The 15,000-nt window shown below is 47.4% G+C and overlaps 1 protein-coding gene across 2 annotated transcripts in view; it reads right to left on the bottom strand.

The window, feature by feature from the left end:
* The window catches only part of LOC121545317 (sterile alpha motif domain-containing protein 10-like), a 132,111-nt gene that overhangs the window by 100,785 nt on the left and 16,326 nt on the right, over positions 1–15,000 (bottom strand). The window contains exon 1 of one of the 2 annotated variants that reach the window (XM_041855730.1): positions 1,468–1,666. The exons of the other annotated variant lie outside the window; for it this stretch is intronic. Coding sequence (XP_041711664.1) covers positions 1,468–1,546 — 79 coding nt within the window. The 5' untranslated portion in view covers positions 1,547–1,666. Of the gene's footprint in view, positions 1–1,467; positions 1,667–15,000 lie in introns of those variants that run through there. 2 annotated transcript variants of the gene reach the window in all.

The following is a 15,000-nucleotide window of genomic DNA, read 5'->3' on the forward strand; positions in this document are numbered from 1 at the left end:
AAGTCCCTGCAGCAATGTTCCAACATCTAGTGGAAAGCCTTCCCAGAAGAGTGGAGACTGTTATAGCAGCAAAGGGGGGACCAACTCCATATTAATGCCCATGATTTTGGAATGAGACGTTCACATACTCATGTAGTGTATCAATGAGAACACCACAATTCATAAGCTCACAATTTAGACTCAAATAAACCCATTCAATATGAAAATAAACCATCAAAAGGATCAAATTACATTCAAATATCAACAAAAACTCTTACCTAAAAGGACAGACAAAGTTGTCTGTCGCCTGTATGACTTTGAATTATTAAATAATGTAATATGTCACATAGACAACAGCCAAACAGGACTGTGTTGCATAATTGGATGTCTGATTCAATCTATCCATCTGTTCATCATAGCTACCTTCTTTCATCCCTCAATTCATCCAATGTTTATCCAACCTTCCATCGAATCAAGCATACAAAGTCTCTACAGAAACTTTACCTTTCTAGATTCTATCAGCCATCTTCTTCCACGATGAAATCGGAACGGGGACTATGGATCTGTCTCCGTTCGCACGTACGTTAGTAATACATTAGCATAAATTAGTTAGTCACACGCAATATCTCAGACACCACAAGCCCAATTTTGATAAAACTTGGGTGAACTATGCGTCTTGACATAGAGATCTGGCATTTACAAAATGACACTGATTGGCCCAAGGGAAGCGCTATAGTAATCATCTGAAATTCCAAACTTTGAACAAGCATATATCTTGTCCCGTTTCAGCTTGAATTGTCACAAATACGTATAAGTAGGCCTAACTATAAGTAGGCCTAAGATATATCAGGGAACTGTCCAGCCCAAGCCATCTAATCCCCAGACACCTAATCACATATGCATATACTGAATAATACATGCTCCCCTGGACAATCACTGTACTCCTTTGAGATGGAATTCATGGTGAGATGGATATATATATTTTTTTAACAAACATAAGCGCATAATATCCCAGCTCAGACAACATTTCCTTTGTACATTCTTTATACTTATTTATTTTCTCCAGTTACTGGGAGAATGGCTGTCTGGATGGATTACTGTATGTCTGGATATTACTGAGTAAATACTCACAGCTCTGACATAGGCTTACAATCTTAGAAAAAAAGGTGGTATATAGAACCAAAAAGGGTTAATCGGCGGTCCCCATAGGATAACCCTTTGAAGAACCCCTTTTGGTTCCAGGTAGAACCCTTTTGGTTCCAGATGGAACCCTTTTGGGGTCCATGTTGAACCCTTTCCACAGAGGGTTCTACATGGAACCCAAAATAGTTCAAACCTGAAACCAAAAAGGGTTCTACCTGGAACCAAAAAGGGTTCTCCTATGGGGACAGCTGCAGAATCATTTTGGAACCCTTTTTTCTAAGAGTTTACTGGCTACAGTCTAAACACACACACACACACACACACACACACACTAAAGATGAGTACCTTCAGCGATAGCCTGCAGAGTAGTCTTGCAGGGCGGTAGGTGGGCTGAGGAAACCAGTGTGCTCCTTGGTCTGATCATCAGCTTCAACTACAAACCCCAGGTCTTTAACGGATTTAGTTGATTCTCAATATTCGTTTTAATGTAAGCAGGAGGAAGAACTGTTGCTTGCATGGACAGTTAAGGTCCATTGGCACACTGGCCTGCAGTGATGTAAGTAGAGTGGACTCCAGTTCATTGTAATGGTCACATGTAGTGTGTGTAGATTGATTCGTTCTCCCCTTCTGTGACCTCATAAAGCCTCAGAGAGATGAACTCAATCATCCACCACTCAATACTATATTGACTGTCCTCAAGCTCTGACCACTACACACAGACCTACTGTGTGTTTGTGTGTGTGTGTGTGTTTGTGTTTGTGTGTAGTTACGTGTGTGCGTGCGTGTGTGCATGTGTTGTGGGTCCTAGAAGGTTTGTTACCCCACAACCCCTTGGCACAAACACACACACATTAACACACACACACACACACACACAAACAGGATAGCAGAGTTGCCTTATGTGACCGAGACACACATTGCTCTACGATCCATAACATAATAAAAAGAGACAGGGAAAGAGAGAGAGGGAAAGAGAGAGAGGGAGGGGAAAAGAGATAGAGGGAGGGGAAAAGAGATAGAGGGAGGGGAAAAGAGAGAGAGGGAGGGGAAAAGAGAGAGAGGGAGGGGAAAAGAGAGAGAAGGTCAACTGGGAAGATAAACAGAAAGATAAGACAATACGAAAAGTTATACTTATGTTTGGAGGATGAGAGAGAGAGCAGAGAGAGAGAGAGAGAGAGAGAGAGAGAGAGAGAGAGAGAGAGAGAGAGAGAGAGAGAGAGAGAGAGAGAGAGAGAGAGAGAGAGAGAGAGAGAGAGAGAGAGAGAGAGAGAGAGAGAGAGAGAGAGAGAGAGAGAGAGAGAGAGAGAGAGAGAGAGAGAGAGAGAGAGAGAGAGAGAGAGAGCGAGAGAGAGAGAGCGAGTGAGTGAGCAAGAGAGCGAGAGAGAGAAAGAGAAAGAGAAAGAGAAAGAGAAAGAGAGAGAGAGAGAGATCTGGTGCTTCTGTCCCCAACCAAGGAGAGCCTACAGCAGCACCTAGATCTTCTGTACAGATTCTGTCAGACCTGGGCCCTGACAGTAAATCTCAGTAAAACAAAAATAATGGTGTTCCAAAAAAGGTCCAGTTGTACAAATACAAATTCCATCTAGACACCGTTGCCCTAGAGCACACAAATAACTATACATACCTGAGAGACAAGGCAAGAAGGGCCTTCTATGGCATCAATAGGAACATAAAATTTGACATACCAATTAGGATTTGGCAAAAAAATACTTGAATCAGTTATAGAACCCATTGCCCTTTATGGTTGTGAGGTCTGGGGTCCACTCACCAACCAAGAATTAATAAAATGGGACAAACACCAAATTGAGACTCGTAAAACATGTAAAACACCAAATAATGCATGCAGAGCAGAATTAGGCCGATACCCGCTAATTTTCCAAATCCAGAAAAGAGCCGTTAAATTCTACAACCACCTAAAAGGAAGCGATTCCCAAACTATCCATAACAAAGCCATCACCTACAGAGAGATTAACCTGGAGAAGAGTCCCCTAAGCAAGCTGGTCCTGTGGCTCTGTTCACAAACACAAACAAGCCCCAGGACAGCAACACAATTAGACCCAATCAAATCATGAGAAATCAAAAAGATAATTACTGGACATACTGGAAAAAATTTACAAAATAACGGAGCAAACTAGAATGCTATTTGGCCCTAAAAAGAGAGTACACAGTAGCAGAATACCTGACCACCGTGACTGACCCAAAATTAAGGAAAGCTTTGACTATGTACAGACTCAGTGAGCATAGCCTTGCTATTGAGAGAGGCTGCCGTAGGCAGACCTGGCTCTCAAGAGAAGACAGGCTATGTGCACACTGCCGACAAAATGAGGTGGAAACTGAGCTGCACTTCCTAACCTCCTGCCAAATGTATGACCATATTAGACACACATACAGTGCCTTCGGCGAATATTCAGACCCCTCATCACCACCCATATTTAGCCCTGGACTGTTCAGTAGTGTGTTGTGTGTGATTGTTAAGCGTTGTGTCGTTTACTCTCTCTTTGTTATTCTCTTTCTCATTATTAAGTAAACCTTGACCTTGTTAATTCCTACATCTGCGTCCTGCCTCTTCGTATATCAGTACTTGTCACAGAATCACACACCTCATGAAAATGGATGCAGCAGGAGTTTCCCAGTGCCTCGACCAGCACCAGCAGCAGCTTGCCCAGTTGAACGCCTCCATGCAGGTAGTGCTCCAAACTGCATAATCTTCCCAGTGCTCTGGTTCCACCTCAGGGAGCGGCGAGTGCATCCAATCCACCTGTTCCCGTGCAATCACCCACTTCTGAGGGAACCCTCACCCTACCGGAGCGCTATGATGGTAAAACTACTAAATGTAGCGGCTTCCTGCTACAGGTTTCACTTTATCTGGCGCGTCAGCCTGGGGCATATCCATCTGACCAAGCCAGGATAGCGCTGGTGATTTTGCTACTTAAAGGAAAGGCGCTGAATTGGGCCATGGCAGTCTGGGAAGGAGAGGAGGCAGTGGCGCTTCCCTACTTCACCTTCCTCGCTCGGTTCAGGGCGGTGTTTGATCATCCCACGGAGGGAAGGGACAGGGGTGAGCACCTCCTCCATCTACAACAGAGAGAGGGGCCCGCATCTGAGTACACTCTGAGCTTTCGCACAGTGGCGGCGTCTTCCGGCTGGAATGAGCGTGCTCTGCGCACGGCCTTCAGGAGAGGCTTACAGGAGGACATTAAGACAGAACTCGCATGTCGGGACGACGAGATGAACCTTGATACCCACATCACCACGTCCATCAGTCTTGACGACATGTTGAGAGCGAGATGGCGTTCCCAACACCTCCCGGAGCCTCGACGCTCACCCCATCTGAGCTATGGAAGCCGCCCTGCTTCCGAGTCCTCACCCATGGAGGTGGGCAGCACCCCCTACACCACCACAGACCACAGATCTCCTGGTGGCTCCCTATCTAGGCGGTATGACTCCTGTCGCCACTCCGTGAGTGTTACGTCATCTCCTATCACAGAACCATTGTTTTTAGTTCCCATAACGGTGACTGGTTATTTCTTCTCGTCCATTTCTACTGCAATGATAGATTCCGGATCAGCGGGGAACCTTATAGATAGGGAGCTGGTCACCATCTCTGCTACACGTCACCTCACTGGCCAATAAACCCCTTGGATCAGGCACCATTACGCACGTCACTATCACCATTCCCACACTACCGGAGCACCACGAGGAGCTGTCATTCCACATCGTCACGTCACCCCTTCACCGGATCGTCTTGGGATTTCCCTGGCTCAGACTACACAACCCCACCATCAATTGGATCACCAAGAGGATCACAGCCTGGTCCACCTCATGCCGGAAGACCTGCCTGGCGGTAGTTGGTTGTTCCACGTTAGTGCAGAGTCCGGAGTCCGCCCTCCAGCTCAACATTCCACGTGAGTACTTAGATCTCTCCGATGTCTTCTCTTCATCAAAGGCTACGTGTCTCCCTCCTCACAGGCCCTGGGACTGCGCCATTGACCTGCTGGAGGGACAACACCCCCCGAATAGTTGCATTTACCCCCTTTCCATGGCAGAGACTGAGGCCATGGAGAAGTATGTGGCGGAGACCCTGAAACAGGGGTTCATCAGACGCTCTACCTCTCCTGCCTCCGCCAGCTTCTTCTTCGGAGGACGGAGGACTGAGACCATGCATTGACTACAGGGGGCTGAATGCAGTCACCACCAAGTACCGGTACCCCCTCCCTCTGGTTCCGTCGGCCATCGAGCAGCTACAAGGGGCCCGGTACTTTACCAAGTTGGACCTGAGGAGTGCCTACAACCTGATCCGAATCCGGGAAGGAGACGAGTGGAAGACAACATTCAGCACTACCTCAGGCCACTATGAATACTGCGTCATGCCCTACGGCCTCGCCAACGCACCTTCTGTGTTCCAGTCCTTTGTCAATGACGTGTTCCGAGACATGCTGAATAGACAGGTGGTGGTGTACATCGACGATATCTTGATCTACACGGCTACATTCGAGGAGTACATCAGGGACGTCCGAGCTGTCCTACTACGCCTCCGGGAACACAGCCTGTTGGTGAAGGGGGAGAAATATGAATTCTACCAACAGGCCATCTCCTTCCTGGGATACAGGATCAGTCCTCAGGGGGTGTTCATGGAAGGAGTGAAGGCGGACGCCGTCAGGTCATAGCCAGTCCCCACCACCATCAAGGGCCTACAGAACTTCCTGGGCTTCGGCAATTTCTACCGCCGTTTCATCAGGACCTTCAGCTCCATAGCCGCCCCGCTCATCTCTCTCCTTAAGGGTGGGCCTCAGAAGCTGGCCTGGAACCCTGAGGCTGACGCTGCCTTCAAGAGGCTGAAGGAGAGGTTCACCACAGCGCCTATCCTAAAACACCCAGATCCATCTCGTCCTTTCATCCTGGAGGTGGACGCATCGGAGGAGGACATGGGTGCGGTCCTCTCCCAGCGGCACGGTAAGCCAGAGAAAATGTATCCCTGTGCCTTTTTCTCTAAAAAGCTTACCCCCGCAGAGAGGAACTATGGAGTTGGAGACAGGGAGCTGTTGGCGGTGGTCCTCGCTCTGGAGGAATGGAGACACTGGCTGGAGGGCGCAGTCCATCCATTCTGGATTCTTACTGACCATCGGAATGTGGAGCACATACGGGCAGCGAAATGGATGAACTCTCGTCAAGCCAGGTGGGCCCAATTTCTTACTCACTTTCAATTCATTCTGTCCTACCGCCCAGGATCCCAGAATGTGAAAGCCAATGCACTCTCCAGGATGCACCATACCGGGGAAAGGAAGGATCTGGGGGGTCCTATCCTGCCCTCGTCTCTCATCGTTGCACCTGTCATTTGGGATGTGGACGAAGACATCCGCCTGGCGGCTCAGGAGGACCCAACGTATGCCAATGCCCCTCCGGGGCGCATGTATGTACCCACCAGTGTCCGTGACTGCCTGCTGATCTGGGCACACACCACCCTTACGGCAGGGCACTCTGGTATTACGCGCACCCTGCATTCTCTAACGCAAAAATACTGGTGGCCCACCTTGGCTTCTGATGTCTCCCGCTATGTCAACTCCTGTTCCAAATGTGCCCAAACGAAGACAACTCGGAACGCCCCGGCAGGCAAACTAGTTCCTCTCCCAGTGCCTCAGCGACCTTGGTCACACCTGTCACCGACCTTCCCCGTTCTGACGGCTTCACCACAGTCATGGTGGTCGTAGATCGGTTCTCCAAATCATACCGTTTTTTTGCCACTAACTGGTCTTCCTTCTGCTCTCCAGGTCGCTGAGGTCCTGTTCCAACAGGTCTTCCGGCATTATGGACTTCCGGAGGACATCGTCTCGGAACGTGGTCCCCAATTCACCTCCTGAGTGTGGAAGGCTTTCCTGGAGAAGATCGGGGCCACGGCCAGCCTCACTTCCAGGTATAGGCCTCAGTCGAATGGGCAGGTGGAGCGCATGAACCAGGAGCTGGGTAGGTTTCTTCATTGGCACTGTCAGGACCGGCAGGGTGACTGGGCAAGGTTTCTTCCCTGGGCAGAATATGCCCAGAACTCACTCGTTCACTCCTCCCTCCCTTCCAGTGCGTCCTGGGGTACCAGCCGGCCCTGGCCCCTTGGACAACCAGCCAGACCGATGCGCCCGCTGTCGACGAGTGGTTCCACAGGGCCGGACAGGTCTGGGACGCCGCCCATGTCCCTCTCCAGAGGGCCATTCGTCGGCAGAAGGACCAAGCCAACTGCCACCGCAGTGAGGCCCCTGCATTCCAGCCTGGTGATCGTGTCTGGCTGTCCACAAAAAACCTCCCTCTCCGCCTGCCCTGCAAGAAACTGAGCCCCCGGTTTGTGGGGCCGTTTAAGGTCCTCTGGCGGATAAATAAGGTATCATACCGGCTGCTCCTTCCCCCTCACTACTGTGTCTCACCCACTTTTCATGTGTCTCTCCTTAGGCTGGTTGTTCCTGGTCCTCTGGCGGATGCCATCCCCCGAGGATACGCCCCCTCCACCCCTGGACATTGACGTGAGTCCAGCGTATGCAGTGAGGGACCTGCTGGACTCCAGGTTCTGTGGGGGACGGCTCCATTACCTGGTGGACTGGGAGGGGTATGGTCCTGAGGAGAGGCGCTGGGTTCCGGCTGGGGACGTTCTGGACCCCAACCTAATTTGGGACTTCCACCGTCGGCTGGAGCCACGCGTCCTGGGGAGGGTACTGTTACGTCTCCTCCCGTTGCTCCCCTCTGGCGCTCTGATTCGCCGGTCTACTGAGCCACCGGTCTGAGCGCACCACACGGGCAACACCGGAATGGAAACCCAATGCACCCTAATCACCTCCAGCGCACCTGCGCCTCATCATCTCATCACCACCCCTATTTAGCCCTGGACTGTTCAGTAGTGTGTTGTGTGTGATTGTTAAGTGTCGTGTTGTTTACTCTCTCTTTGTCATTCTCTTTCTCATTATTAAGTAAATCTTGACCTTGTTAAATCCTGCGTCTGCGTCCTGCCTCTTCGTATATCAGTACTCGTCACACATAATATGACACTTGAAATGTCTTTATTATTTTTGAACTTTTGTGAGTGTAATGTTTACTGTTCAATTTTTTATTGTTTATTTCACTTTTGTGAAATTGCTTTGGCAATGTTAACATATGTTTCGCTGAGAGAGAGAGAGAGAGAGAGAGAGAGAGAGAGAGGTCAGGCTGTTGTGTTCCTCTGTAAACCTCCAATCTACCTCATATCTCACTCAGGGGGAAGAAGAGGGGAGGACAGGGAGGAGAGGCGAGGAAGGAAGCTGTGCTGATTCTGCTGATGCAGGTACTGTGTACTGGAATGGGGAAGCTACTAAACTGTCTTTTATGTACAGAGTTTCTCTCCCCTCACCCATACATTGGTGTTTGTTCTTCACTGGTTGCCCTTTTCTTGTGTCTCTCTCTTTCTCCATCTCTCTCTCTCTCTCTCTCTCTCTCTCTCTCTCTCTCTCTCTCTCTCTCTCTCTCTCTCTCTCTCTCTCATTCATCCTCTCTCTCTCTGGGGGTTTCTCCAGTGTTGTGTTGATGTGTTGGGCCCTTCTGTCTCTGCCTTAATTGCCATGTTATCAGCTCCTCTCCTGCTCTGCTCTGAGAGTTAGCAAGGGCCTTTCAGTCAGAGAGACACGCCAATTACCTCTCCTCTCATCACACACACATACACACACTGACACGAACACTATCCCTGCAGGAGATTCTTGTCCAGGCCAAATGATCCCGGAAGAAATCCTTAGACACAGCTCTCCCCTTCTCTCTCATCTTCTTCTCCCTATCTCTCTCCAACCCTCTTTCTCAATACCCTAGGCCTATTCATCTCCCCTTCTCTCTCATCTTCCTCTATCTCTCTCCATCCCTCTTTCTCAATACCCTAGGCCTAGTCCCTCCCCTTTACTGTATTTGTTTCTCTGCTTTCTTTCTCCTGAGGTTAGTGTGGGTGTTAGTGTTTCTGACCTCTCAGTCACCCCCAAAACAAGACCACAGGTGCACCATTATACAACCACAAACACACCATCACCCCATCAGCATTGGACCAGAGGACATATGAACACACAGAACCAAAAAACAATCAAACAATGGCTGAGAGCTGCTAAAAGGCAGACGTGATTTAAATCGAGCTGAGAGTTGAGCATCTGAGGAAGGTAGCAACCTACATTTGAGACACACACCTAAGAACTTTATCACAGTAGTGCAGGCATACTTTTAATCAAATCAAATTATATTTGTCACATGCTTCGTAAAAAGCATTTGTAGACTAACAGTGAAATGCTTACTTACGGGCCCTTCCCAACAATGCAGAGAGAAAGAAACTAGAGAAATAATAGAAAAGAAAAACACATAATAATAAAAGTAATAATAATGTAAATACACAATGAGTAATGCTCTATTAGTAGTGTGTGTGTGTATGTGTGTGTGTGTGTGTGTGTGATAGGGGGGGGTTTGTTTTTACAAGGATAGTAAAACAAGGAAAATGATGACAAGGGGGGACATTTCGCTGGTCCCCGCTTCTAGGCTTAGGGGTTAGGTTTAGGGTAAGGGTTAAGTTTAGGGTTAAGGGTTAAGGGTTAGGTGTTATGGAAAATACGATTTTGAATGGAAATCAATTGTTTGGTCAAACATGTGTGTGTGTGAGTGTGTATAGTGTGTGTGTGTGTGTATGTGTGTGATCCAGATTGTGATTATGTCCCTCTAATGAAGGGTGGTGTCATACTCTACCAGCTCTCACAGTCTCACGTCAGAATTCGACATTCATCCATGTTTCTCAAATGTCACATTTCTAAGTTGTTCCAAATTTCAAATTTCAAAGTGTTTAAGGTTAAGTTTAGGCATTAATTAAACAATTTTAAGGTTAGGGTTAAGTTCATGCATTAACTCCAAATTATTGACTGGTTAAGGTAAGGGTTAAGGTTTGTGATAGGTTTAAAGCAAAAATATCCAAAACAACTTTCTATCATTGGATTCAAACATGCAACCTTTGGAACCAGAGGCAGATGCTTACACACATCTGCCATCCATGTCCGCACTGCCCTGGCAAAACCGAAACCTAGTTGAAGGTAACAGCACTCACTGTTGCCCCTAGTGGTCGGTTTCCACGTCCTCAGACATGGATAGACGTCGAATACTTCCATGTTTCACCAAGCTACTCACACATCACATTAACACACACACACTCAAATTATCCCTCAGCGACATCACATTAAGACACACACACACACACACACTCCTATTAATGCCTAACCTTTTCATATTACCATGCACATATATAGTGACGGGCATGCCCACCCCATTATCTCTCAGTTAGTTAACCGTCATATTCCCTTATAATAAATCAATTGGCTTAAGAGAGGAAAGAGGAGGACAACACACACAAACACACACACACACACACACACACACACACACACACACACACACACACACACACACACACACACACACACACACACACACACACACACACACACACACTCCCTATCTTTGGATTAGGCAGTATTTGCTTCAGGTTTTACAACAGCAGCCTTATCCCTGAAGTCTGTTCTGAGCTGTGTCTAATTAGTGAAACTGATACTGTAATTATGACGTGAACAACCAGGACTGTAGTGTACACACACACACACACACACACACACACACACACACACACACACACACTACACACAATCTACACACACATTACACACAATCAACACACACCTAGTAAAACTGACTCTGCAGTGGCCAATCACTTAGCATTGGAAAAGACTCACTGTACTCAACTTTTAATGAAGCATTCAATTAAACTGGTGTTGTATTGTGTCTAAATCCCAGAACCAGAAAGCTGATCTATCTTACCAAACCATATATACAGTAAAGGCCTTTACCACCATCCTGCAAAGCCACTGTGCTGTGCCTATAGAGTGGAATATTACTAAATAGTTAATTCCACAGTTTGCATTGAGTGTTCCATGAACAGGTTCTAAGTTCTTTATTAGTAAGTATTCACATTTGATCTTCCTCTCTGGTCTTCAGGCTGGGAATCTCGTCTCGGAGTCTCGCTGGTGGTGACCTGGAACTAGGACAGATCAGAGTGGGAAGTCGGGATGACATGTCACATCCCGTCCCCGCTAACCATGACTGACAGACCCCCCCACACACACACACCCTGGGCTCAGAGGCTTCAGAAACACTCAGAGGTTAGTTATACTCCAACCTATCAGTGTCAACATAGTCATCTATATTCATCTATAATCTTTATTCAAACCTATTATGTCTGTGTAAGAGTAATGCTGAGTTATGTGCATTAGGCTACTCCTCTTCTCAATATTCTTTACTGTTCTACAAGATACCACTCCCTACTCTGTCCTTCAGTCCTATCCTCCTCTACCACCTCTACTACTCCCTCCTTCAGTCCTATCCTCCTCTACTACTCCCTCCTTCAGTCCTATCCTCCTCTACCACCTCTACTACTCCCTCCTTCAGTCCTATCCACCTCTACTACTCCGTCCTTCAGTCCTATCCTCCTCTACCACCTCTACTACTCCCTCCTTCAGTCCTATCCACCTCTACTACTCCGTCCTTCAGTCCTATCCTCCTCTACCACCTCTACTACTCCCTCCTTCAGTCCTATCCTTCTCTACTACTCCCTCCTTCAGTCCTATCCTCCTCTACCACCTCTACTACTCCCTCCTTCAGTCCTATCCTCCTCTACTACTCCCTCCTTCAGTCATATCCTCCTCTACCACCTCTACTACTCCCTCCTTCAGTCCTATCCTCCTCTACTACTCCCTCCTTCAGTCCTATCCTCCTCTACCACCTCTACTACTCCCTCCTTCAGTCCTATCCTCCTCTACTACTCCCTCCTTCAGTCCTATCCTCCTCTACCACCTCTACTACTCCCTCCTTCAGTCCTATCCACCTCTACTACTCCGTCCTTCAGTCCTATCCTCCTCTACCACCTCTACTACTCCCTCCTTCAGTCCTATCCACCTCTACTACTCCCTCCTTCAGTCCTATCCTCCTCTACTACTCCCCCCTTCAGTCCTATCCTCCTCTACCACCTCTACTACTCCCTCCTTCAGTCCTATCCACCTCTACTACTCCGTCCTTCAGTCCTATCCTCCTCTACCACCTCTACTACTCCCTCCTTCAGTCCTATCCACCTCTACTACTCCGTCCTTCAGTCCTATCCTCCTCTACCACCTCTACTACTCCCTCCTTTAGTCCTATCCACCTCTACTACTCCGTCCTTCAGTCCTATCCTCCTCTACCACCTCTACTACTCCCTCCTTCAGTCCTATCCACCTCTACTACTCCGTCCTTCAGTCCTATCCTCCTCTACCACCTCTACTACTCCCTCCTTCAGTCCTATCCACCTCTACTACTCCGTCCTTCAGTCCTATCCTCCTCTACCACCTCTACTACTCCCTCCTTCAGTCCTATCCACCTCTACTACTCCGTCCTTCAGTCCTATCCTCCTCTACCACCTCTACTACTCCCTCCTTCAGTCCTATCCACCTCTACTACTCCCTCCTTCAGTCCTATCCACCTCTACTACTCCGTCCTTCAGTCCTATCCTCCTCTACCACCTCTACTACTCCCTCCTTCAGTCCTATCCACCTCTACTACTCCCTCCTTCAGTCCTATCCTCCTCTACTACTCCCTCCTTCAGTCCTATCCTCCTCTACCACCTCTACTACTCCCTCCTTCAGTCCTATCCTCCTCTACTACTCCCTCCTTCAGTCCTATCCTCCTCTACCACCTCTACTACTCCCTCATTCAGTCCTATCCTCCTCTACCACCTCTACTACTCCCTCCTCAGTCCTATCCACCTCTACTACTCCCTCCTTCAGTCCTATCCTCCTCTACTACTCCCTCCTTCAGTCCTATCCTCCTCTACCACCTCTACTACTCCCTCCTTCAGTGCTATCCTCCTCTACCACCTCTACTACTCCCTCCTTCAGTCCTATCCTCCTCTGCCTCACTCCATCCCGCGCTGACATGGGACAAATCCCTTCTAATCTTTGGGATAAAGTGCATGGAGTAGACAGAGCTTTCTGAGTTCACAGAAATTAGGTTGAAAGGGCATGTATGGACAGCAGAGAGAGAAAGAAAGAAATAGAGAGGGGGAGGGAGGAAGGGAGGGAGGGAGGGATGGAGAGAGAGAGAGAGTCCAAACAAAACCCCACAGAAAGCATAGCTCATACATGTAACCGCACTGAACAGCCACCTAGAGAGAGAGAGAGAGAGAGAGAGAGAGAGAGAGAGAGAGAGAGAGAGAGAGAGAGAGAGAGAGAGAGAGAGAGAGAGAGAGAGAGAGAGAGAGAGAGAAAGAGAGCATACTATGTACAGACTCAGTGAGCATAGCCTTGCTATTGAGAAAGGCCGCCGTAGGCAGACCTGGCTCTCAAGAGAAGACAGGCTATGTGCACACTGCCCACAAAATGAGGTGGAAACTGAGCTGCACTTCCTAACCTCCTGCCAAATGTATGACCATATTAGAGACACATATTTCCCTCAGATTACATAGATCCACAAAGAATTCGAAAACAAACCTAATTTTGATAGACTCCCTTATCTACTGGGTGAAATACCACAGTGTGCCATCACAGCAGCAATATTTGTGACCTGTTGCCACAAGAAAGAACAAACACCATTGTAAATACAACCTATATTTATGTTTATTTATTTTCCCATTTGTACTTTAACTATTTGCACATTGTTACAACACTGTATATAGACATAATATGACATTTTAAATGTATTTATTCTTTTGGAACTTCTGAGTGTAATGTTTACTGTTAATTTGAATTGTTTCTTTCACTTTTGTTTACTATCTACTGCACTTGCTTAGGCAATGTTAACATATGTTTCCCATGCCAATAAAGCACTTAAATTGGATTGAATTGAATTGAGAGAGAGAGAGAGAGAGAGAGAGAGAGAGAGAGAGAGAGAGAGAGAGAGAGAGAGAGAGAGAGAGAGAGAGAGAGAGAGAGAGAGAGAGAGAAATAAAATAAAACTATTCAAATATAAAAGTGTAATGTCTTGGTACTCTTTGATGGGCCTGAAGGGATTTGGATCACTATGTCAGAAAACAGATTGACTTTCACATCTGTCCTACACTAACAACTAATCATCTTCCAGGTTAGTCTAATAAATAAAAAAATCTAGGCTACAATAGTGAGAATATGGGACATGAGGGATTGAAATTAGCATTAAGCATTTACCCTTTGAACATTACGATGGAGTTAATTATTTTCCACCCTATAAGCAAATAAAGTAAACAGTTAATTTGTTGACATCACATCAATATTGGAGACACATTTGGAAACACTGCTAGTGCTAATCAGAGAATATGATTATTTGTTTAGCTTGTCTCATTCTCTGTTAGCTATGTACTGTGTGCACTATATGAGTGCTGTGTATGATATGGGAAACATATTCCTTCTATTGCCATATGGCTTCCTCATATGACCTGGACTCTATCAGAGCCTCTTGGGCAGAACAAGCGTTTGGAGGGCAAAAAGAAAGAAAAAAACACTAGGAAGAGGAAAATACTGTAAAAAGGCTCACATGTTATATCGCACGCTAGGGATTGTGGGATTGATGTGAGTGGAGTTGGGCTTTTAATGCAACTTTAGAGCGAGAGAGAGAGAGAGAGAGAGAGAGAGAGGGAGAGAGAGAGGGGGGGCACCACAGGAGATGAGTGCAGGGATAGAGGGAGCAGGAGGAAAGAGAGAAACAAAACAAACAGAGACGGTTGACTGCTTGGGAGCGAAACGGCTTCAGCAGTATGCTCTGGCTCATGGTCTGTTTATCCCCAGGAGGGAGAGAAGGAAGAATGCAAGGAAAGAGAGAGAAAGAGAGAGAAAGAGAGAGAAAGAGAGAAAGAGAGAG

The sequence above is a fragment of the Coregonus clupeaformis genome, chromosome 30 (genome assembly GCF_020615455.1).
Source record: "Coregonus clupeaformis isolate EN_2021a chromosome 30, ASM2061545v1, whole genome shotgun sequence".
Classification (NCBI taxonomy): Eukaryota; Metazoa; Chordata; class Actinopteri; order Salmoniformes; family Salmonidae; genus Coregonus; species Coregonus clupeaformis.